This window comes from Malaclemys terrapin, chromosome 16, assembly GCF_027887155.1.
Source record: "Malaclemys terrapin pileata isolate rMalTer1 chromosome 16, rMalTer1.hap1, whole genome shotgun sequence".
Taxonomy (NCBI): domain Eukaryota; kingdom Metazoa; phylum Chordata; order Testudines; family Emydidae; genus Malaclemys; species Malaclemys terrapin.
The window spans coordinates 26,617,243-26,640,262 of record NC_071520.1 but is presented as its reverse complement, the minus strand read 5'-3'; the positions used below and the strand labels follow the sequence as shown (position 1 = coordinate 26,640,262).

The 23,020-nt window shown below is 39.2% G+C and overlaps 1 protein-coding gene across 8 annotated transcripts in view; it reads right to left on the bottom strand.

The window, feature by feature from the left end:
- Positions 1-1,035: 1,035 nt before the first annotated feature.
- ORAI1 (ORAI calcium release-activated calcium modulator 1) overlaps positions 1,036-23,020 on the bottom strand; it is a 33,616-nt gene continuing 11,631 nt past the window's right edge. For 3 of the 8 annotated variants that reach the window (XM_054006988.1, XM_054006990.1, XM_054006991.1), the window contains one exon: positions 12,531-13,940. In XM_054006988.1, the coding sequence (XP_053862963.1) occupies positions 13,371-13,940 (570 nt within the window). In that variant the 3' untranslated portion in view covers positions 12,531-13,370. Of the gene's footprint in view, positions 2,424-2,605; positions 4,434-10,589; positions 12,181-12,530; positions 13,941-14,122; positions 14,182-23,020 lie in introns of those variants that run through there. The other 5 variants (XM_054006989.1, XM_054006992.1, XM_054006995.1 and 2 more) reach the window with 4 other exon arrangements.

The window sequence follows — 23,020 nt, the reverse complement described above, 5'->3', positions numbered from 1 at the left end:
TTAAAGTAATTTTTCAGAATATAAACTGCACTTTGGGTCCGGTCTTGTCAACACATCTTACTGGGTATAGTGCTTGCGCTAATAAGTCAGTTGCATTGATGCAAATGGGCCTACTCATGATCCAGTGTCTGCAAAATTAGGACCTTCATATGTAAAGCATGTTGAATTCATCTGGTAAAGAGGCAGGGTATAATTGACTACATTCAATGTAGGCATAAGCATGCACAGCTTCACTTGAAGTCAAAGAGGCATAGCTCCGATTAGGCCACGACTGAATTTGTTACCTCCATCTCAAAATTACAGGATTACATTCTATTTTAGCAGCTATGAGCTGAGATCCCAGTTCTGTTCCATGGGAGCTGAACATATCAGAAACTGGTAGTTTCTGGGTTCAAAGAGATTTTTCACCAACTAACCCACCCATTTCCATCCTTCAGTGAAGGCAGGAGAAGCCCTGCCCAAAAGCCACAATTCACTTTTTAATGTATCTAGAGTCACACAAATTCCGAAGGAGTTGAAGCCAAATCCTATAATCCTCGTCAAGTGTCAGTTTTTGCTTGAGGAAGAAGTTCGAATTTGACACAGTAGCTTGAGGCTAAAACAGCAGCTTCATTCAATAAAAGATGCACGTCTTACAATTAAGAAGCAATACTACTTCTTAAAATAAAAATCATTTGTTTTCATAAATAAAAGTCTATATGGCAATAAGTGGTCTTCCACAACATTGGAAGCAAAAATCAAGTGTAATTAAGATTTTAATATCTTAAATACAATATTTGAGGAAGCAGAAGATTTTTCTACCAAACAAGATCAAAGTGCAGCTAATTACTTGGAATTCCCACACAGACAAAGCGCCTGTAATCATTTGTATCTGAGAATTTATTCAAAAATATATAAAAAAGTATAAAATATTTGCTATATTGGTTTGGAACCACAGCAGTAGTTCTACTGTGGTTAAATCTATACCAGTGTATGTTATTGCTAGAGAAAAGCCATTAATAGCAAGTTTTCAAGGAAGACAATAAAATCCAGTGATAGTTTCTCCATCTATTTTTAATTTTTAAAATGTTTCCTCAATGAAAACAGGCAATTTTATCACTTCTGATAACAAACATATCTGCTCCCATGAACGTTAAAGCAGGTATTGCTTTTTTCTATATTTTCTTCCCAAAAGAAGAGTAAAGTTAGGGCTTCAGTCCTACAGATGCAGATCATACCACATTGCAATAGGACTGGTCATGGGTATCTGGAGAGTAAGAATTTATAGCTGCCATGGCAAAAGGCCCTATAGAAATTAGTAAAGTAATAATTACTTGGCAGAAAAACATGATTGGGGGAGCTAGTGGGAAAAGGGAAGGTGGAAAAGCTCTCAATTTTACCTTTCATCAGACTTTTAGAGATCACAGCACTAGCACTGAAACCAAATGCTAATTACTACATGTCCCAAGCAATTTGTATTGTGCCATGCAACAAGTATCGGACAAGCAATACGTCGTAGCAAAGACCAACATCAAATAGAGAGAAATAAGGCTTCCCTCCCACCCCTAATATATACTGAGGCCTAAAATTTAATTCCTCTTATTCATTGATATATTCACCATTCAACATTAAAAAGAAACAATCCAGAAGGTAAGAGGAGGAATGAGAGATGCATGCTCAGTGCAGCCATACCCCAACATCAGTCTCTTCAGATGTCAGTTGTCTAAGATGTCATGGTATTTTTTTACTGTAAGAAATTAGCACAGTACTTATAAATCTCTCTTTAAAATAAATCAAGAGTCCAGCTAGTTCATGCAGGGAGCAGTCAACATAGAAAGGCAGAAAAAAAAAATGGGATTTTTATACAAAATATAGTTTTATGCAAAATGGCTGCCAGGAGGTGGCAAGGTGTCGCCTCTGTGGTCCAGCTGATCCTGGAGTCGTGCAAACTCAGCAAGTTCATTCAATTCTTGAAATTGCCTGTCTGTTTTGTGGCTCACCAGTGACCTATAGAAGTGGACTGCAAACACAATGAAAATCAATCCAAAAGGAACCATAATAGATGTTGAGGCAATGGCTGCTGCCTCTCCTGGGGTGATAGTAGAATTGTTGTCATTGGCTGAAACAAGAGGATGCCTCTTCAGTGGAAGAAATTTCACCCAACAGAGCAACACCACCTCTGCAAGGAAGAGCAAAGTCCCAATGACAGTGGAAAATGCCCAGGCGAGCTCAATGTGCCGGTGCATACGCTCATGCGGAGACTCCTTTACAGAGTTGAGATTGTGCACATTACTAACAGCCTCTATATTTGGAAGAATGCAGGTACTTATCATGAGAGCAAAGAGGTGAACAGCAACAAGCACAGTAGTACAGGCACTGAAAGCTATCAAGAGACCTGGAGGGTAGACATGTGTTGGCTCTAGCTGAACCTCCACCATAGCCACCTGGAAAGGAAGAATAAAGATTTAAAACTGAACTGTATATTTAAAGACATCACTTTACAAACAACAAGTTTAACATTAGCAGGTTTAAACATTTCCATTTTAGATCAATACAATATTTTAATTATATAATTTAATTCTCACTACGTCTGGACAATGAAAACAGACTTGGCAACGTCACTTACTGATTGTCATGCAGTAGCACTATGCTGCAAAGTTTGGGCTCCAAACACTGCAGGGAAGTCTAAATCAGAGAGTGGATAAACATCCAATTCAAAACTGGACTTAAATTGAAATGATGACAATTCACATTAAAGCCTAAATTTATTTTAAATCTATTATTTGAATGAAATAAGAAAATATTCAGACAGTATATGTTTGCTGCCAAAGTTTTAAAAATAAAAGTTAAACCACTGAACTGGTGGAAGTCACTGGCTAAGCACCTGGAACTAGGAGTTTGTTGAAGTGCTAAAGCAGCTTTTGACAGCAGTAGCCTCTTCTCCTGGTGCAGAGAATATTCTCTGTATTTCATTTCAATAACTAGTTCATTCAAAGTTGAGAAACCAATTGGGAGTTGAAAAAGCAAAAAAGCTTCTTTTCCTTTTTAACTTCATGAACAAACACAGAAGGATCAGATCTACTACTTCTAAAAATACTGAAGGACATGATGACCAGAAACAAACAGTTCAATTTATTAGCTACAGATAATACTTCCTCTAATCAGTTGTTTTAAATGCAATACTGTTTTGATACAAAAAATAAATAAATGTATATATCCTGCACATTTAAGGTTGTTTTTATTTAAGTAAAATTTAAAAAATGCACAGACATTTTTCCTTGAATTCCAATTTCCATCCATGCAGCTTGACACATTTCACAAGTAAAAATTTAATAAAGGAAATAAGAAACATATTATTTTACAACAAAACAATGTAAAAAAATAAAGCTCTGAATAAGTGTTAAGCTAAATGATTAATTGTGAGAACAGATATAGCATATCTTCCTGGTTAGCAAGAAATACCAAGAGCAATCTAGAGACTATATTTATTTGCAATTAAATATAAAGAGCAACCAATGAGAATCAACCTCTCTTTAGGAAAACAAAAGAGTACAAATGCAAAACAAGATTAAAATAGATATTTAAATTGAGGTTTCCTGCTTGCCATGATATAAAAAAATACTACTGATTTTTAATCAAACACACTGCCATAAATCCAAACCAAAACCAGTTTCAATTATAGGCTAATATGATGAGAAATTTAAACTTTTTAACAAATCCTACACTCTTGGCCTGAGGTAGCAAATGGGGCCACATTTCACTTAATCCATTTCTAAGATACACCTATTGTAAGATGCTTTGTCAGTAAAGACAACACATAAGTTAATGCCAATAAAATAACTGCCCTGCCAATTCCAAGTTAATTTCCATAAGGCAGCCAGGCCTTGAGGATCAACATAGTGAGACTCTGTTAGGCCACAAGTGAAGTGAAACAAATTCTAAAAAAAAAGTAGGAATACTTCACTGAGAGGGTTTTGTTCCCCAGCTGTACAAAATTAGTGATTGTCAGTTTATCCATCTCTTGCGGATCTCAATTGCAGGAGTGATGCAGGCTCTAAGGATAAAGGCTATGTCCACACTGCAGTAAAAAACCTTGTGGCTCTCTGCTGACTTGGGCTCACGGGGCTTGGGCTGGGGAGCTAAAAATTGCAGTGCCGGTGTTTAGACTTGTGCTGAAGCTCAGATTTTTGAGACCAACCACGTTCTGGGGTTTCAGAGGCTGGGCCAGGAGGGGCTGGCATAGGACAATGTCAGCTTACACTAATCTAGCAGTCCTCTGTTTGGGCAGAATATCTTAAAGCTGCATCATTACTGAAGTGGCACTTAGGAGCACAGTTGCCAACTTTCACGTGGTAAATAAGCACCCCAACTTTCAAAATAAGTAAAAAAATCGAGCTAATCCCTTTTCAAAACAAGGCCAAAACAAACCAATCCATAAGAACCCGAACACTGTATGTGACTAGATTCCCCCCCCCCCCCCCGGCGTGCAGTCTGGGACTGTGGTGGGCCTGCTGTGAACCCCTGACTCTCTCCCCCCCGCCCATTTTTGTCCCCCCCTTGCTGGGAGCCGATCAAAGAAAGAAGCTACAAGCCAAACAAGTAAACAAACAAGCCAAAAACTAGCCAACAAGCAATTCACAAGCAAATTAAACCAAAAACAAGCCCAATTTCTGCGTTTTTTTCATGGGTTTGGCATATCTGCTTAGGAGTGGCCAAGGATTTGGGGTGACATCCTGACCCTACTACATTCAATGAAAGTTTTGCCATTTACTTCAATGGGGCCAGAATTTCACCCCTGAGCCTAACAAAGTTCTCCAGTTTCTGCCACATAAGGCAGAAATAGCTCAATGTTCCTTTAAATGTAAATTGAGAGGTTTCCATTCATATTATATGACCATCAAGTGAAGTCTTCTATTAGATTTATCATCCCTGCTAGGCCATCTAAACTATTCCTTTATCCAATGCAGAAATGCCCCTAGCAAGAGAGGAAATTTTAAAAGCAACTCTTTCAGAGGATTCTTTTAAGCATTTACAGTTGCTTAGAGACTTTAATCCTGGCATTTCTCTTGAAAAACAAATACATTATCCTGATAAATTTGGCTCTGAGACAGAGCAGTTGCTTTTGAATAAAGCAGAAATACAAGAAAATTTAGCAAGCAACGTTTGGTCTCCTTTATCAGAGGGCTTGACTAATTTGTCAGCATGTGTTTAAATCAGAAACAAAAGTGATAGGCTGAATAAGGAATAGAATAGAAAATACTGAAAAGGTTATACAAAACCATGGAACATTGTCATACTGTGATCAGTTCTGATCATCCTATATGAAAAGAGGATAGAGGAGAAATAGAGAAGGGATCCAGAGGCAGATGACAAAAATAGTTTGAGGCATAGAAAGACATAATAAAGAGACATTAAAATTATTGGTATTGTTTAGTTTAGAGGTGAATAAGAGGGACACAATGGAAGCATAAAAAATAATGAATTGTAATAGGAAACAGCTTTCTTCCACAACAGTTACTCTGTGTAATTTGGTGTGTATAAATTTAAAAAAGAATTAGATATTTATATGGATGATGACATCCAGTTACATTAAGTAGGATATTTTTTTTAGAAGAGGGGATCATGCTTCAGGGGATAAACTAACTAGGTTTAGGATTGACTAGGATTAGAATAAAAAGAACAGGAGTACTTGTGGCACCTTAGAGACTACAAATGTATTAGAGCATAAGCTTTCATGGGCTACTGCCCACTTCTTTGGATGCATAGACAGACTCTATATGCCTCCGAAGAAGTGGGCTGTAGTCCACGAAAGCTTATGCTCTAATAAATTTGTTAGTCTCTAAGGTGCCACAAGTACTCCTGTTCTTTTTGCGGATACAGACTAACACGGCTGCTACTCTGAAACCTAGGATTAGGATGAAACTTTCCCATAGGCAGGTTATTCCATCATTTTCTATGCTGACTTTTTTTGCGCCTTCCTTAGAAGCAACTGATACCAGTCACTGCCAGAGAAGGTCTCCATTTGTTGACTGTAGACAAATAGGCCACAACTCCCCTGTTGTAAAAAATATACTTGTGACTTTACCACATTTTTCCTCTCTAGTCTGTTAACAGGATCTACAAGTCAACATCTACCATGCAAACCACTGTGGCAGGCCTGGGTTATGCTTTGTCTAGACTATGTACGTGCTAAGGTAGCACCCACACAGCCTATACATAGATTTGAAAGGAGACGTAATAGATAGGCACTTGCCGTTATCATAAAATGAGGAAAGTGTAGAAAGTGTTTTAAAGTATTTAGTGACAGACTGCAGGATAAATTAAAATCCAGTTAAGAGGGAGATTCTACAGCAGCTTTTGAATAATCAGTGTTTACAAATCCTGAGCTCTTTAATTACATTGCATAAAATATGTTTTTAATTTAGATTGAACTGGCCAATCCAGATGTTTTTAGAAGAGGCCCAGGCAATGCTTGACGACAGTGAAGAATGAGAAAAGGCTGCTGATAAAGATATGAGAAAAGAACACAAGACTTATTGTTATTTCTTCATTTGAATCATCTTTCTAGATCCATGGTCCAATTTCCAGGCTGTTTTAATACCAGATGGCCATAGTCAAGTGGGCTGAAAGCAAAGCACAATCATTTATCCATACTTTCATGTTCCAATCGCAAGAATTAAAGTCATGGCACTCTGAATTGGCAAAACACTCCAGCTTTATAGTTGTAAATTCCCATTTGAGTCCATGCATTTTGCAATGTCATCCTGTAATCATTAGTCCTTAAGTCGTGTTATCATTTGATGGTTGTTGTCGGGCTTCCCATCGTTATCTCCCATTTGTTGTCTTGCCTTGGGGGGTGCCTGCCTCACCTCTGAGGTCGTCAATGCTGCTAACATGTTTAGCATTGGATACAATGGATGTTTTCTGATTGTCTCCTGGTCTTTCCAAGTCTCTCACTTCTTCTTGACCATCTGGACATCTGTGGTGGCTTTCACACCTCATCTTTTCCTGATGCATGCATTCCTCATTCACACAAACAATCTCTTACAGAAACCTTCAAAGGTACACAGACAGCTGTATTGTATATTCAGCAGAATACATTGTAAATCAAGCCTTCCTAAATCTTATAACTAAAACAATTCACATTGGGGCTTCAGGCCCTCAACATTTCTCTAATCTCCTTAACATAGATGCAAGATCCTGTCTCTTACTTACTAAACCTTAAAACAAAGAAATGTATATTTAACTAGAGTGCCAAATTTGTAATACGTATAGGAAACCATAGTAGACATTATAACTTATCCTAAAACAAAAGGGTGACCATAATTAGTTGTCCTGGTCTGTCATTTCTTTCTGCTATTCAAAAAGGGTGGCTGGCAGGATAAAATCAAATTCTCATAATACAATTATAAAATCCTGCTCCTATATATCCCCCTTTTGACACTAAGATTATTAATCGCCAGTGTCACTTTTATTTAGTCCGCGTAATAGAAAATACCGGGAGGTGATTTGGGCCTGTGGCTTTAGCTTTGCATACATTTGTTTTATCCAACAGCACATTCCAAACATCCCAATTAAACACACACAATTTAAAACCAAAACAATTAGGGGTAATAACATTAGGATGCCAGTAGTTGTGGGAGACCATCCAGAAAATATGTTATACCAATGGTAAGCTGCAACAGAGGGTCCTGTGGTACCTTTAAGACTAACAGAAGTATTGGGAGCATAAGCTTAGGGTTAAGGTGTCACAGGACCCTCTGTTGCTTTTTACAGATTCAGACTAACACGGCTACCCCTCTGATACTTGACACAATGGTAAGCTGTTATGTTTTTCTGCAGTGGCAATTCTTAACATGTCCCCATTTGCATGTATAATATGAATGGTTCGGTTTCCCACAGTGCCTTTTTTCTTCTTCTAGGAACTCTGTTACCTTTTAACAGGTGATTGGTAACTTCCTGCCATTTAATGCCAAGATTGATAGAGAACTCAGCTAAATCAGTGCTCACAGTAAGCTGAGACTTTTTTTGGCTGTGGCAAGTAGTACATGTACTTACATTACATTTGTCTACTGGTGAGTTGCTAACACTTTTATTCTTCCAAAACACTTTCCCCCCAAGAATTAACACATACACATATACTTTGGTCTAATTATCCAATATATCCCACATACAGGATCCTAGTGAAATGTCTTTACTACAGGGCTTTTGGAGCAACTGGCTAGGATAAACACACCCACTTTTGAGGAGTCCACTGGGTACAACCTCTGGTGTCCAATAGCTTTCCTCCCTCCCTCCCTCCCCAGCCCACTGGCTCAAGGTCCGGGGTAGCCAGAAGGATCCCATGTGCAATCTGGGGAGTGGGCTAACTTTCCATATCTTTGCTTCCAGAGCCTGTTGGTGTACGATTTTAACAACAATTTTCCCAATGAAAAGGTCTGGCCTTACTATGCTAGAAACATATCAAACAAAGATCTTTTTTGTTGTTTTAGCAAGTGTATTAAAACCTTAGTGTTTCCTGATATTACCCAAAACATTTTGTGTTCCAAGGAGGACAAAGGAAGTATCTGGATATCAGTACATCCCATAGCTATAGTAGTATGTTTTTTTCCACTTTCATTTGTTTCTGTATTAGGTTGTCCTGTAGCTGGTATCAGCTTTTTCTGATTTTCTGAAAGTCAAAAAACATTTTTCTACCCCTTTGGGGTGGCATTGATTATTGCTTAAAATATTTCCTTTTTTTTTTTTTTACAAATACCCTTGCTGATTGCAGGGAAAACAGAGGAATTACCTTCATATTTTCCTGTGTTTTTGTTCTATAGGCAGGCCAGGTTTCAATGGCTTCTATCTTTTAAGAGTTATGGGGAAATTATCCCACTGTTTAGTCATTAAATCCATGAGGTGGTGTACCTTAGTTTTCTTTTTATACAGCAGACCAAGTTTATAATGTTTTTCCTGCTGTGTTAAGTTAAGTTTATTTACAGATAATAGCTGAGGGGCATCATTACCGTAAAGGATTTTTCCAAAAATCATACATACTATACATTGTTACAGGGGTACTTATTAACATATTAATAAATCTATTAAAGGTATCCTGTTATACGATGCCTTTTATTTAGACAATTTGTTTGCTGACCAGGTATGTCCTTTATCTGCAGCTTCTTTGTGCTAGCAGTTCTTTCCTTCATCAATCAGTTAGGTAAACTGCATCAACACAGACTTGGCTTTTGGATTCAAAGCCATCAGCAGCTTAGAGACTCTGTCTTAAAAGGAACACAATTAACTTTTACCAGAGTTTTGATTACTTTTAACTCTTGCTTCCAAAACACACAGAGATCTGAAAAAGAAAACACAATCTATTGTGGCTCCTTTGGAGCCCTAATAGGATTTTAATTAAGTAGCATGTTTTGTTTGCATTTCTTTCACCCCTTCTATAATATACACTGCACATGTCCTGGGGAAAATGCACATTCCTTCTATAGTTTAACTTCTATACATATAAATTTTTAGATAAGGGGCAACTGTTTTTGTTCTTACAGAGTTTTCATGTACCCTTATCAAAGTGACAGTCTGATTACAGAGCCAACTTAAGGCCCAGCATTTCTAACATTGCTTCTTTTCGTTTTTGTGCCTGCTTGTCTGGGTCTGATCCTGCTTTTTCCAATGAACAGTTCCTTTCCATGGGCACAAGCTTTGTTCCACTACCAATTTAGCAAGGAGGGTGGGCTCCTTAATTAGCCCCCACCCTTCCTGGTCCCTTTCCTTAATCATTTCCTTCAAAATTGTGAAATTACCACAATATCACTTACAAAAAAAATACTACACTGCTATATCCTTCAGAGTTTGGTTTAACAGAACAAGATCTGTATCTTATGTTTGCCCGTGCCAGTGCCGGGGCTTATGATTTTAACCCACTCTAGGCCAGAGGGAGAGACGCTAAGCTTCCCTCTGTATTGCTCGGCCTTCTACCACCAAGGGTTCATACACCAAATATAAAGACCCCTCCCAGGGGCAGAACGAGAAACCCTAAGTTCTCCTCTTATGCTCAATCATGCTACGGCCGAGGGAGTATGCACCTATAGTTTTCCCCGACAGACGGGTCGGAGCAAGGCCTCTAATCCTCCCCCTATTGCCCGGCACTTCTATGACTGGGGGTATATCCACCTCCAATTATTTCCTCCCAGCAGTCTGAGGTGGAGGGAGGGATGCTAAACCTCTCTCCTGTCTCTCAGCCCTGCTGCAACCGAGGGGGTGTATACCTCTTAATTATACAAATTCTTAATTCATAAAATACCAACAGTAAATATTAACCACACCTAGTTCCTGTTTTACTGCCCGTTATCTCTATGACCTGCACACCTGAATATGCACACCTGAATGATCGATCACTTAGCAGTATTGTCAATAATTACAGCGCATATACTCTTCCCCCTTTTGCAATTCTCCACCAAAAATGTTATGCTCATACAAAGCACACGGGATCTTTTCAGGAGAAGGCAAATATGCAGCATTTATTGAAAATACAACAGTTAGCATATGCTTTTCGGTCGGACACACACAGACACACACACACACACACACACTCCTGCCATTTGATGTTTTATAGTTACCAGTCTGTTGTAGCTCGAGACAATTTAATGGCCAATTAGATTGATCAGCGTGAGGTGCAGGGCTCTTGAAGCGTGAGGAGCAGGGCTCTTGTTGGTGGCGATCAGATGCTCCGAGGCTTTGCAGGACTGAACCCAGAGTTCTATGGCAAAACGTCCCAGCTTTATAGTTGTAAATTCCCATTTGAGTCCATGCATTTTGCAATGTCATCCTGTAATCATTAGTCCTTAAGTCGTGTTATCATTTGATGGTTGTTGTCGGGCTTCCCATCGTTATCTCCTATTTGTTGTCTTGCCTTGGGGGTGTGCCTGCCTCACCTCTGAGGTCGTCAATGCTGCTAACATGATTAGCATCGGATACAATGGATGTTTTCTGATTGTCTCCTGGTCTTTCCAAGTCTCTCACTTCTTCTTGACCATCTGGACATTTGTGATGGCTTTCACACCTCATCTTTTCCTGATGCATGCATTTCTCATTCACACAAATAATCTCTTACAGAAACCTTCAAAGGTATATAGATAGCAATATTGTATATTCAGCAGAATACATTGTAAATCAAGCCTTCCTAAATCTTATAACTAAAACAATTCACATTGGGGCTTCAGGCCCTCAACATTCCCCTAATCTCCTTAACATAGATACAAGATCCTGTCTCTTACTTACTAAACCTTAAAACAAAGAAATGTATATTGAACTAGAATGCCAAATTTGTAATACATATAGGAAACCATAGTAGACATTATAACTTATCCTAAAACAAAAGGGTGACCATAATTAGTTGTCTTGGTCTGTCATTTCTTTCTGCTATTCAAAAAGTGTGGCTGGCAGGATAAAATCAAATTCTCATATTACAATTATAAAATCCTGCTCCTACAGTGTTTGCGCTAATAAGTCAGTTGCATTGATGCAAGTGGGCCTACTAATGACAATAAGTACTACCCTCAGGAGCCAGTGTTTGCAAAATTAGGACCTTCATTTGTAAAGCATGTTGAATTCATCTGGTAAAGAGGCCAGGTATAATTGAGTACATTCAGTGTAGGCATAAGCATGCACAGCTTCACTTGAAGTCAAAGAGGCATAGCTCCGATTAGGCCACGACTGAATTTGTTACCTCCATCTCAAAATTACAGGATTACATTCTATATTAGCAGTTACGAACTGAGATCCCAGTTCCATGGGAGCCTAACATATCAGATGAAGTGGGCTGTAGTCCACGAAAGCTTATGCTCAAATAAATTTGTTAGTCTCTAAGGTGCCACAAGTACTCCTGTTCTTTATATCAGAAACTGGTACTTTCTGGGTTCAAAGAGATTTTTCACCAACTAACCCACCCATTTCCATCCTTTAGTGAAGGTAGGAGAAGCCCTGCCCAAAAGCCACAATTCACTTTTTAATGTATCTAGAGTCACACAAATTCCGAAGGAGTTGAAGCCAAATCCTATAATCCTCGTCAAGTGTCAGTTTTTGCTTGAGGAAGAAGTTCGAATTTGACACAGTAGCTTGAGGCTAAAACAGCAGCTTCATTCAATAAAAGATGCACATCTTACAATTAAGAAGCAATACTACTTCTTAAAATAAAAATCATTTGTTTTCATAAATAAGTCTATATGGCAATAAGTGGTCTTCCACAACATTGGAAGCAAAAATCAAGTGTAATTAAGATTTTAATATCTTAAATACAATATTTGAGGAAGTAGAAGATTTTTCTACCAAACAAGATCAAGGTACAGCTAATTACTTGGAATTCCCACACAGACAAAACACCTTTTATCATTTGTATCTGAGAATTTATTCAAAAATATATAAAAAGTATAAAATATTTGCTATATTGGTTTGGAACCACAGCAGTAGTTCTACTGTGGTTAAATCTATACCAGTGTATGTTATTGCTAGAGAAAAGCCATTAATAGCAAGTTTTCAAGGAAGACAATAAAATCCAGTGATAGTTTCTCCATCTATTTTTAATTTTTAAAATGTTTCCTCAATGAAAACAGGCAATTTTATCACTTCTGATAACAAACATATCTGCTCCCATGAACGTTAAAGCAGGTATTGCTTTTTTCTATATTTTCTTCCCAAAAGAAGAGTAAAGTTAGGGCTTCAGTCCTACAGATGCAGATCATACCACATTGCAATAGGACTGGTCATGGGTATCTGGAGAGTAAGAATTTATAGCTGCCATGGCAAAAGGCCCTATAGAAATTAGTAAAGTAATAATTACTTGGCAGAAAAACATGATTGGGGGAGCTAGTGGGAAAAGGGAAGGTGGAAAAGCTCTCAATTTTACCTTTCATCAGACTTTTAGAGATCACAGCACTAGCACTGAAACCAAATGCTAATTACTACATGTCCCAAGTAATTTGTATTGTGCCATGCAACATCTATTGGACAAGCAATATTTTCTAGCCAACACCAACATTAGAGAGAGAAATAAGTCTTCCCTCCCACCCCTAACATATACTGAGGCCTAAAATGTAATTCCTCTTATGCATTGACATGTTCACCATTCAACATTAAAAAGAAACAATCCAGATGATAAGAGGAGGGATGAGAGATGCATGCTCAGTGCAGCCATACCGCAACATCAGTCTCTTCAGATGTCGGTTGTCTAAGATGTCATGGTATTTTTTTACTGTAAGAAATGTATTTATACAAATATATATTTGTACAGTATTTATCAATCTCTCTTTAAAATAAATCAAGAGTCCAGCTAGTTCATGCAGGGACGAGTCAACGTAGCAAGGCAGAAGCAAAAAAAATGGATTTTTAAACAAAATATAGTTTTATACAAAATGGCTGCCAGGAGGTGGCAAGGTGTCGCCTCTGTGGTCCAGCTGATCCTGGAGTCGTGCAAACTCAGCAAGTTCATTCAATTCTTGAAATTGCCTGTCTGTTTTGTGGCTCACCAGTGACCTATAGAAGTGGACTGCAAACACAATGAAAATCAATCCAAAAGGAACCATAATAGATGTTGAGGCAATGGCTGCTGCTGTTCCTGCTCCTGGGGTGATGGTACAATTGTCACGGACTGGTTCAATACGAGGCGTCCCTTGTGGAAGAAATTTCACCCAACAGAGCAGCACCACCTCTGCAAGGAAGAGCAAAGTCCCAATGACAGTGGAAAATGCCCAGGCGAGCTCAATGTGCCGGTGCATACGCTCATGCGGAGACTCCTTTACAGAGTTGAGATTGTGCACATTACTAACAGCCTCTATATTTGGAAGAATGCAGGTACTTATCATGAGAGCAAAGAGGTGAACAGCAACAAGCACAGTAGTACAGGCACTGAAAGCTATCAAGAGACCTGGAGGGTAGGGATAATCTCTTTCTAGCTGAACCTCCACCATAGCCACCTGGAAAGGAAGAATAAAGATTTAAAACTGAACTGTATATTTTAAGACATCACTTTACAAACAAGAGGTTTAACATTAGCAGGTTTAAACATTTCCCTTTTAGATCAATACAATATTTTAAGGATATAATTTAATTCTCACTACATCTGGACAAAGAAAACAGACTTGGCAACGTCACTTACTGATTGTCGTGCAGTAGCACTATGCTGCAAAGTTTGGGCTCCAAACACTGCAGGGAAGTCTAAATCAGAGAGTGGATAAACATCCAATTCAAAACTGGACTTTTAAAAAACTAAAATAAAATTGAAATGATGACAATTCACATTAAAGCCTAAATTTATTTTAAATCTATTAAAATTATTTGAATGGAATAAGAAAATATTCAGACAGTATATGTTTGCTGCCAAAGTTTTAAAAATAAAAGTTAAACCACTGAACTGGTAGAAGTCACTGGCTAAGCACCTGGAACTAGGAATTTGTTGAAGTGCTAAGGCAGCTTTTGACAGCAGTAGCCTCTTCTCCTGGTGCAGAGAATATTCTCTTTATTTCGTTTCAATAACTAGTTCATTCAAAGTTGAGAAACCAATTGGGAGTTGAAAAAGCAAAAAAGCTTCTTTTCCTTTTCAACTTCATGAACAAACACAGGAGGATCAGATCTACTACTTCTAAAAATACTGAAGGACATGATGACCAGAAACAATCAGTTCAATTTATTAGCTACAGATAATACTTCCTCTAATCAGTTGTTTTAAATGCAATACTGTTTTGATACGAAAAAATAAATGTATATATCCAGCACATTTAAGGTTGTTTTTATTTGAGTAAAATTTAAAAAAACCGCACAGAGATTTTTCCTTGAATTCCAATTTCCATCCATGCAGCTTGACACAATTCACAAGTAAAAATTTAATAAAGGAAATAAGAAACATGTCATCATTATTTTTACAACAAAACAATGTAAAAAAATAAGGCTCTCTGAATAAGTGTTAAGCTATATAATGGTATTTCTTGCTAACCAGGAAGATATGCAAAGAACAATCTAGAGACTATATTTAATTGCAAATAAACATTAATAGCAACCAATGAGAATCAACCTTTCTTTAGGAATACAAAAGAGTACAAATGCAAAACAAGATTAAAATAGATATTTAAATTGAGGTTTCCTGCTTGCCATGAAAAAACAAAAACCAAAACCAAAACCTGATTTTTAATCAACCATCTTGCCTTGAATCCAAACCAAAACCAGTTTAAATTTCTCATATTAGCCTAGAATTGAAACATTTTAACAAATCCTACACTCTGGGCCTCAGGTAGCGAATGGGGCCAAATTTCACTTAATCCATTTCTAAGATACACCTATTGTAAGATGCTTTGTCAGTAAAGACAACACATAAGTTAATGCCAATAAAGTAACTGCCCTGCCAATTCCAAGTTAATTTCCATAAGGCAGCCAGGCCTTGAGGATCAACATAGTGAGGCTCTGTTTGGCCACAAGGGAAGTGAAACAAATTAAAAAAAAAAAAAAAAAAAAAATAGGAATACTTCACCGAGAGGGTTTTATTCCCCAGCCATACAAAATTGCTGTTGTTTCATACAAAATTAGTGATTGTCAGTTTATCCATCTCTTGCTGATCTCAACTGCAGGAGTGATGCAGGCTCTAAAGATAAAGGGTATGTCCACACTGAAGTAAAAAACCCCATGGCTCTCTGATGACTTGGGCTTACGGGTGGGGTGACCAGATGTCCCGATTTTATAGGGACGGTCCTGATTTTGGGGTCTTTTTCTTATATAGGCTCCTATTACCCCCCACCCCGTCCCGATTTTTCAAACTTGCTGTCTGGTCACCCTACTCATGGGCCATGGGCTGGGGAGCTAAAAATTGCAGTGCAGGTGTTTAGACTTGTGCTGAAGCTCAGATTTTTGAGACCAACCACGTTCTGGGGTTTCAGAGGCTGGGCCAGGAGGGGCTGGCATAGGACAATGTCAGCCTTAAACCAATCTAGCATTCCTCTGTTAGGGCAGAATGCCTTAAAGCTGCATCATCATTGAAGTGGCACTTAGGAGCACAGTTGCCAACTTTCACACAGTAAATAACCACCCCAACATTCACAATAAGTATATATAAAAAAAAAAAAAAAATCAAGCTAATGCCATTTCAAAACCAGGCCAAAACAAGCCAATCCATAAAAACCCAAACACTCTATGTGACTAGATCCCCCCCGGCGTGCAGTCTGGGACTGTGGTGGGCCCGCTGTGAACCCCTGACTCTCTCCTTCCCTTGCCCCTGCTTGCTCTGCTCTGTTTGGCCACAAGGGAAGGGAAACAAATTCTAAAAAAGTAGGACTACCTCACTGAGAGTGTCTTGTTCCCCAGCTGTACAAAATTAGTGATTGTCAGTTTATTCATCTCTTGCTGATCTCAACTGCAGGAGTGATGCAGGCTCTAAGGATAAAGGCTATATCCACACTGCAGTAAAAATCCCTGTGGCTCTGTGCTGACTTGGGCTTACGGGGCTTGGGCGGGGGCGGGGCTAAAAGCTGCAGTGCAGGTGTGTGGACTCGCGCAGAAGCTCAGATTTTTGAGACCAACCACGTTCTGGGGTTTCAGAGGCTGGGTTCCAGCTTAAGCCCAAACATCTACACAGCAATTTTTAGCCTTGCTACCTGAACCCTGCAAGTCTGAGTCCGCTGACCTGGACCAGCCACGGCTACGTCACAGATCTTTTATTGCAGTGTAGATGTGCCCTAAGATACATAGGGCCCAAAGCATTGAGGACTGCTTCACTATGATAGCCAAATGAGAATAGTGAAGAGAGTTGGGAAGGCTGGGAGGAAAATCAGTATCTCTACTACACTCTGCCTCTGGTCCCCAGACATCTAGAAAGCCACTCCCCACCTCCATGGGAGAGTCGAGGACTAGTTCCTCACCTCTCAGGCCAAGCATATTAGTAAGGCTGTACGAACTAGCATGTGGTCACCATTAATAGCTGCAATCCTCCATTCCCAAAGATTATAGTGAAACAAATCCCAACAGGAACTATGGAAACTGCAAAGCCAACGGAGCCATGCCTAGAGGCCTCCATGTGGATGACCCAGTCTTGCAATGATGTCCCAAGGTCGAAAACAGATCTCAGAACATCCACAGGTTTAAGGGGTGGAACTCCCTTCCAAATCTGTAGGTGGGCAGGAAGAACCAAACTCTAGCTGTATGACTTGTAGGAAACTCCTTGAGTGAAGATTTGAAGCTAGTCTCTCAGGTGCACTAGAGCAGCACTTGGCAAACCAGAGGAAGGGGGACCTGTGTAGTTTTAGGCAACCTTTATTTCCCCTGATTTTCGAGTATGTCTAAGGCACAACCAAACTACTGGGGGCGGAACCACTCAGGGATGCTCTAACTTGAGGAGGGTTATCATCACCTCTACAAGGGTTTGTCCTACTAGCCAGGATTGCCAGGGTGCACCCCAATTTTTCCCTTCTCAGTCCCACTCCAGAATATCCCCTACACCAGCTGGACCAGGAGGGGCTGGCATAGGACAATGTCAGCCTTACACCAATCTAGCATTCCTCTGTTAGGACAGAACGCCTTAAAGTTGCATCATCATTGAAGTGTCACTTAGGAGTGGCCAAAGGATTTGGGGTGAAATCCTGACCCCAATAAATTCAATGGAAGTTTTGCCATTTACTTCAGTGGAGCCAGGATTTCACCCCTGAGCCTAACAAAGTTCTCCCCTGTTTCTGCCACATAAGGCAAAAATAGCTCAGTGGTCCTTTAAATGTAAATCGAGAGGTTTCCATTCACATTAGAATACTTCACTTGATGGTCATATATTATATTTATCATCCCTGCTAGGCCATCTAAACTATTCCTTTATCCAATGCAGCAATGCCCCTAGCAAGAGAGGAAATTTTAAAAGCAACTCTTTCAGAGGATTCTTTTAAGCATTTACAGTTGCTTAGAGACTTTAATCCTGGCATTTCTCTTGAAAAACAAATACATTATCCTGATAAATTTGGCTCTGAGACAGAGCAGTTGCTTTTGAGTAAAGCAGAAATACAAGAACATTTCAGCAAGCAACATTTGGTCTCCTTTATCAGATGGCTTGATTAATTGTCTGCATGTGTTTAAATCAGAAACAAATGAATAGCAAACTTATGAGTGTACATACATGTATTTAATCATCAGGGCTAAATACATACATACTGAAATACTAGTTCTTTCATATTAAAAGTCACTGAAATAATTGGAACTAGTGTCTCCCACCAGTTCAATCCAAATATTGTCTCATCATGTCCCATTAGTGATTTAGACAAAAAAAAAAAAAATCTGTATTGAGTACTGTATAAATTAAGTGCATCAGTCCTGTTCACAGAATAAAAAAGCCTTCAAACTGTAGAGTACTATGGACACAGCAAGCAATGCAAACAAAAAGAACTAGAAATGGGAAAAAAAAATGCAACCATAAGTAGCAGCAACAGACACTCAATTTGTCACTTTCCCTTAGCTGTATCAAACTAAGCCTAATTAGATTTCCTGTTCATTACATTTGTATTGAGATGTCCAAGGACACAAATCAACTGGAAAGGATCACTGGATGCATTTGCCAACTTATGCTTTTACACAAACAGCTACAACATGCATTCAAGGCCTGTTACCAATTTTTTTTCTTCATTGAAACCTCTAATTGTCTTAGGTGTGGCTGATCTGATGTGATCAATAGTTAGTTTCACATGTTACAATATACCCTTGACAGGATAAACGTACAGACCTTGTGATTTAGTTTACTACTAGGTTATAAAAGTTTTTAAAATGTGGTTTCTCAACTGTGAGAAGTTTCACATTTTAGACACAAATGCGTGGAAGAGAATGCCTCAAGACATACCATGACTGGCCACATACACAATATTTATTTTATCCCAGACTACGAAGCACAAGTTATAACTGGTTATTTGTGGAGCTCAGATCTAGGGAATAGGCAAAAAGCTTTAACTGGACCAGGTTAGACAGGAGTCAGGCAGTCTCTCTCTCTCTCACTCACTCTCTCTCAGACACACACACCCTCTTCTTCCCTGCTGGTGCTCTCTTTTTCTGTCCCAATGAGTGTAATGGAATGCTCAGGGATACTAGGCAAGTTCAGCAGCAAAGTAGATGTATTCTACCTACAGCATTTATATTCACTAAGCAGTGAAGAGTTTCATTTTCATGCACATTAATTTATCCTCTCTCCATTCCTTTACTGGTGCTTGTCTTGAAATTTGACAGCTTAGCTGTCAACTCTATTTTAGCCTCAAGAACATTCCATGATTTAAAAACAGCTCAGATATTCTATGCTAATCCTTAAAAGGAAGATTAACATGACCAAAACAGACTCCAAGTAAGCTTCATCAAATAGATAAGGAGATCAAGACTCCAAGCCTTTTAAAGAAAAAAAAAAAATCACAGTTTAAAAATCAAGTATTTAATTTGCCCTTCTAGCCTAAAGGAAGTCTCATGCATCAGCTAGTCAGTTTCCATGAGATGCTGATTAAAAACATTTAATTTCAGAAGGAGGCAGGAATATTTGGAATTCCAATATGCCCTCTGTTCTTAGGCAGCTGATCTCTCCCTCTAGAACTATTTAGGGTGCTCACATGAGCACACCATACAGAGCTGCCTTAATATCAAATAGGAGGGATGCAAAACAAATGCACTTCCTCTTTTTGATTTAAGTTAAGTTTATCCTGGGCCCCAAAGAGAGTTGGGGAACCATGTTTAAGATGCAGTGCTCAGACACTGTTTCTAGTTTGGCATTTCCCATATTCACCAGCAAAACAAAACCCTGTAAGAAACTGGTTTAGCTGAAACAACATTCAAACAGTCCTTTAACTTTGTCCCTGGCTCAGCACAAATGGTGCATCAGGTGGCAATAAAAAAAGCTGCAGAAAAGGGGGCATTAGATTTATAGACAGTTCACAAAGCTGTTACTGTGATGAATGATCATGTTATAAAACTGTCTGGTTTTTGCCAAAGTGGCTGGCACCAAACTGGATGCTACTAACCATGTCAAAGAACCAGGATATGCCTTGTTTAAATCAGATTACAGGTTAAACCTTTGTTCCATCCACCCAAGCAAAGTTTCAGTTTTTAAATTGGTTGGGTTGCTTTTATAGCATGGTTGCTTAATATGGTAAATTTTGTTGCGGAGACAGGCAGTTATCACAAGAGGTCAGTCAGAATCCAGTGCAGGAGCAGGAAGGGTGTAGCTTCCTCTAGCTCATAGTAAGTGTGCCATGTGATTACTGTGAGCAAACTTGGGACTGTCCTCTTTTATAGAGGAATTACTGCTAGTGTCAATACATTTTTAAAAAATGTCCCAAGTGTCAGCCTTTCGGATTAAATTAATTTAATTGATAGCAAGGTAGTCGCCTTGCTAAAGCCACCACTATCTGTAGCTCTAATTAGCCCAATTTTTGGCTCTCTTAGTAGAGACCAATGAATGAACCAACCACATAGTGCTGTGATTCCTGTTACCAGCTGCTGACTTTTCCCTCAGGCCTGGAACCAGCTGGGTAGATACAGACTATATCTGGTACTGGAATAGGAAAAAAATAACTTAGAGCCAAGATGAGTAACAGAAGGGCTATCAGGGAGAACTCTGTTCCCTTTGAAAGGGGCTGTGGGCAGATACCATTTGCCAACGTGGAAGATTACTAAAGCTGAAAGGACCCAATTTTGTTCAAGAGATGAAGACCTGACAAAACAAATTCAGCATTGATGCTTGAAGGGTAACAGCGCGCCCGCCCCCGAGCATGCAAGGTCTAGTTAAAAGCAAGAAATACCACACACACAGGGAGCTCCCCTGATACTCACCCAATACTTGATGGGCTAGGAGTGCTTCGAAAAGGGAACTGTGTGCTCTGCCCTGGAGCTGAGAGCCTTAGCTCAGTTAACAGCAAACTGTTCCTGAGTAAGGATCACCAGTAGATGGACTCCAAAAAGTGGAAAAGGGGGTTTTGTCCAATCTTTCCTCTAAACAGAAGGGCTGATGGAACTTAGAGAGGGTAATTTGGGAAGGGAATGGGCAACATGGGAAACAGAATGGAGTAAGACTAGAGAAACTCTTCATGGCTTCAGAAACAGAAAGGACCTCATGAGATTGAGAAGAAAGGAAGAAAACATAATGTTGATGCATGTTGATTTGGCTAGAGGTATTGTTAAGCAAAAAGGAAGCGTACTTGGTGAAGTTACATTTTTAAGCAATGTGGTAAAGCTAGATAGAAGGGTCACATGCTGACAAGCAGGAAGCAAGAGAACACTTCGCTCCCCCCTTTCCCTTTTACTCACTCTGAAAAGTAAAATAGATGCTTCAAGCCCATTTCAAAATGAATTTTTGCAGATGCTTTTCCTAATGGGCATTTAGGGCTTGACAAAAGCCCAGTGAAGTCAATGGAAATACAGCCCATGGACAAAATTAAATGCGTTTCACATGGTTGGAGTTTGGGGTTGGGATTTTTCAAGAGTCTAAAGTGTTAGGCACCCAAATCTTATTAAAATTCAGTGAGATTTGGGAACTCTTCCTTCAGCTCTTTTGAAAATCCTCAGTTGAATGCTTAATGATTTCACACAGGAAGGGAGGCAAAACCACGTTTCTGTCTTGGCTAATCTTGACTGCTAGCAAAACTGTACACACTAAACAACTTTCCCCTCTAGAAGAAGTTATATTCTCACCCAAGTTACAGTTTAACAGCTTTGAATGATTCCAAGTAATTTCCTTGCGGACCACGCAGCATTATACATTACCACACAGTTTGGCACAGAGTGGCCTAACTAGCAGTTTCTGCTACAAATACTGCATATTGTTAAGTGCTATTGGACAGAAATTACATTATTTGTGCATCTGACAATATCATCACACCACCAATTGGCAAGGGGGAAACAGTGACGCGCTAATGAACCCATTCCCACCAGCAACAACAACAACAAAAATCAACTCAAACAAAAAAACCCTCCAATTTATAAGGAGCAGTGATCAGTCACTTGGACAACTGCAAAGGAAGCTTGCTTATGTGATGTGTCTACAGCAGTTTGGGAGAAGTAACTTTCCTGGCATGCCATTTTGTCAGTTTCACAAGAGTAGCAGCATATGAATTAGCGTTGTGCTTCAAGTTTCAGCACTGTTCTCATGTTTTACAAGCCAAAGGACTGTAAACTAACATTTTTACTATTAGAGATGGACTTGTTTTCACTAATTTTGAACCCAAATATCGTGGGGGTCTGAAGTCTGACTAATGTTTTTGGATGTATGTTTGAGGAAAGGCTTGAATAAAGAGAAAAAATCCTGTGAGAAAGAATAAAATGGAGCATAGATTGGACAGAGTGAGAAAGAAGCATACTAATGGACAAACTGAAGCCTTGTGCACACACCATATAAAAGCCATTTACTGGGAGTGAGTGGGTTCTATTGCTAATCAGAGACACCCCCCGCCCCCTTAGATTTAAAAGAATAAACTCTCCTTGGGAAAAATAAAGAAATCAGTTCTAGGTATAGGAGGCAAAGGTTCAAGTCAGTGAACTCTACTGCCAGTACTCCCCTGCCTGTGGGGTTCAGTTGTTAAGCGCATCCTGGTATAGCAGAAAGGCTTCAACAAGGGGTCTGAGGGAAGGGAACCTGATTTTTGCTGTCATTTATATTAACAAGAGAGCAGTAAATATTATTTCCAGAGGGTTTTGACTGAGTCATAGATTTGGATCCTGTCCACAATCACTGCTCCCCACTTTCTATAGAAAGCGGAAAAGAAAGAAAACCTCCTGCTAACTCAAGTATATCTGCATTATTTATATTATCTCCGCACCCCCAAAAAGAAGGACTCTATTTTTGGTAGCCAGGAGTTTATGCTGTGGTATGACATAGTAACACATGGCCACTTGTGTTCTCTCTCCTATGGTTAACATCAAATACTAGCATTAAAGTGTAATTAGGAGACTGTCTCCTTGAGTTTAACATGACAGGTGCTGTCTCCATGGAGCACTGAGACAGCTTTGCAGCTGCACTACCACCACCCAAGACCACCTCAGATTTCAGCTGGCTGCAAAAATCAAGAGC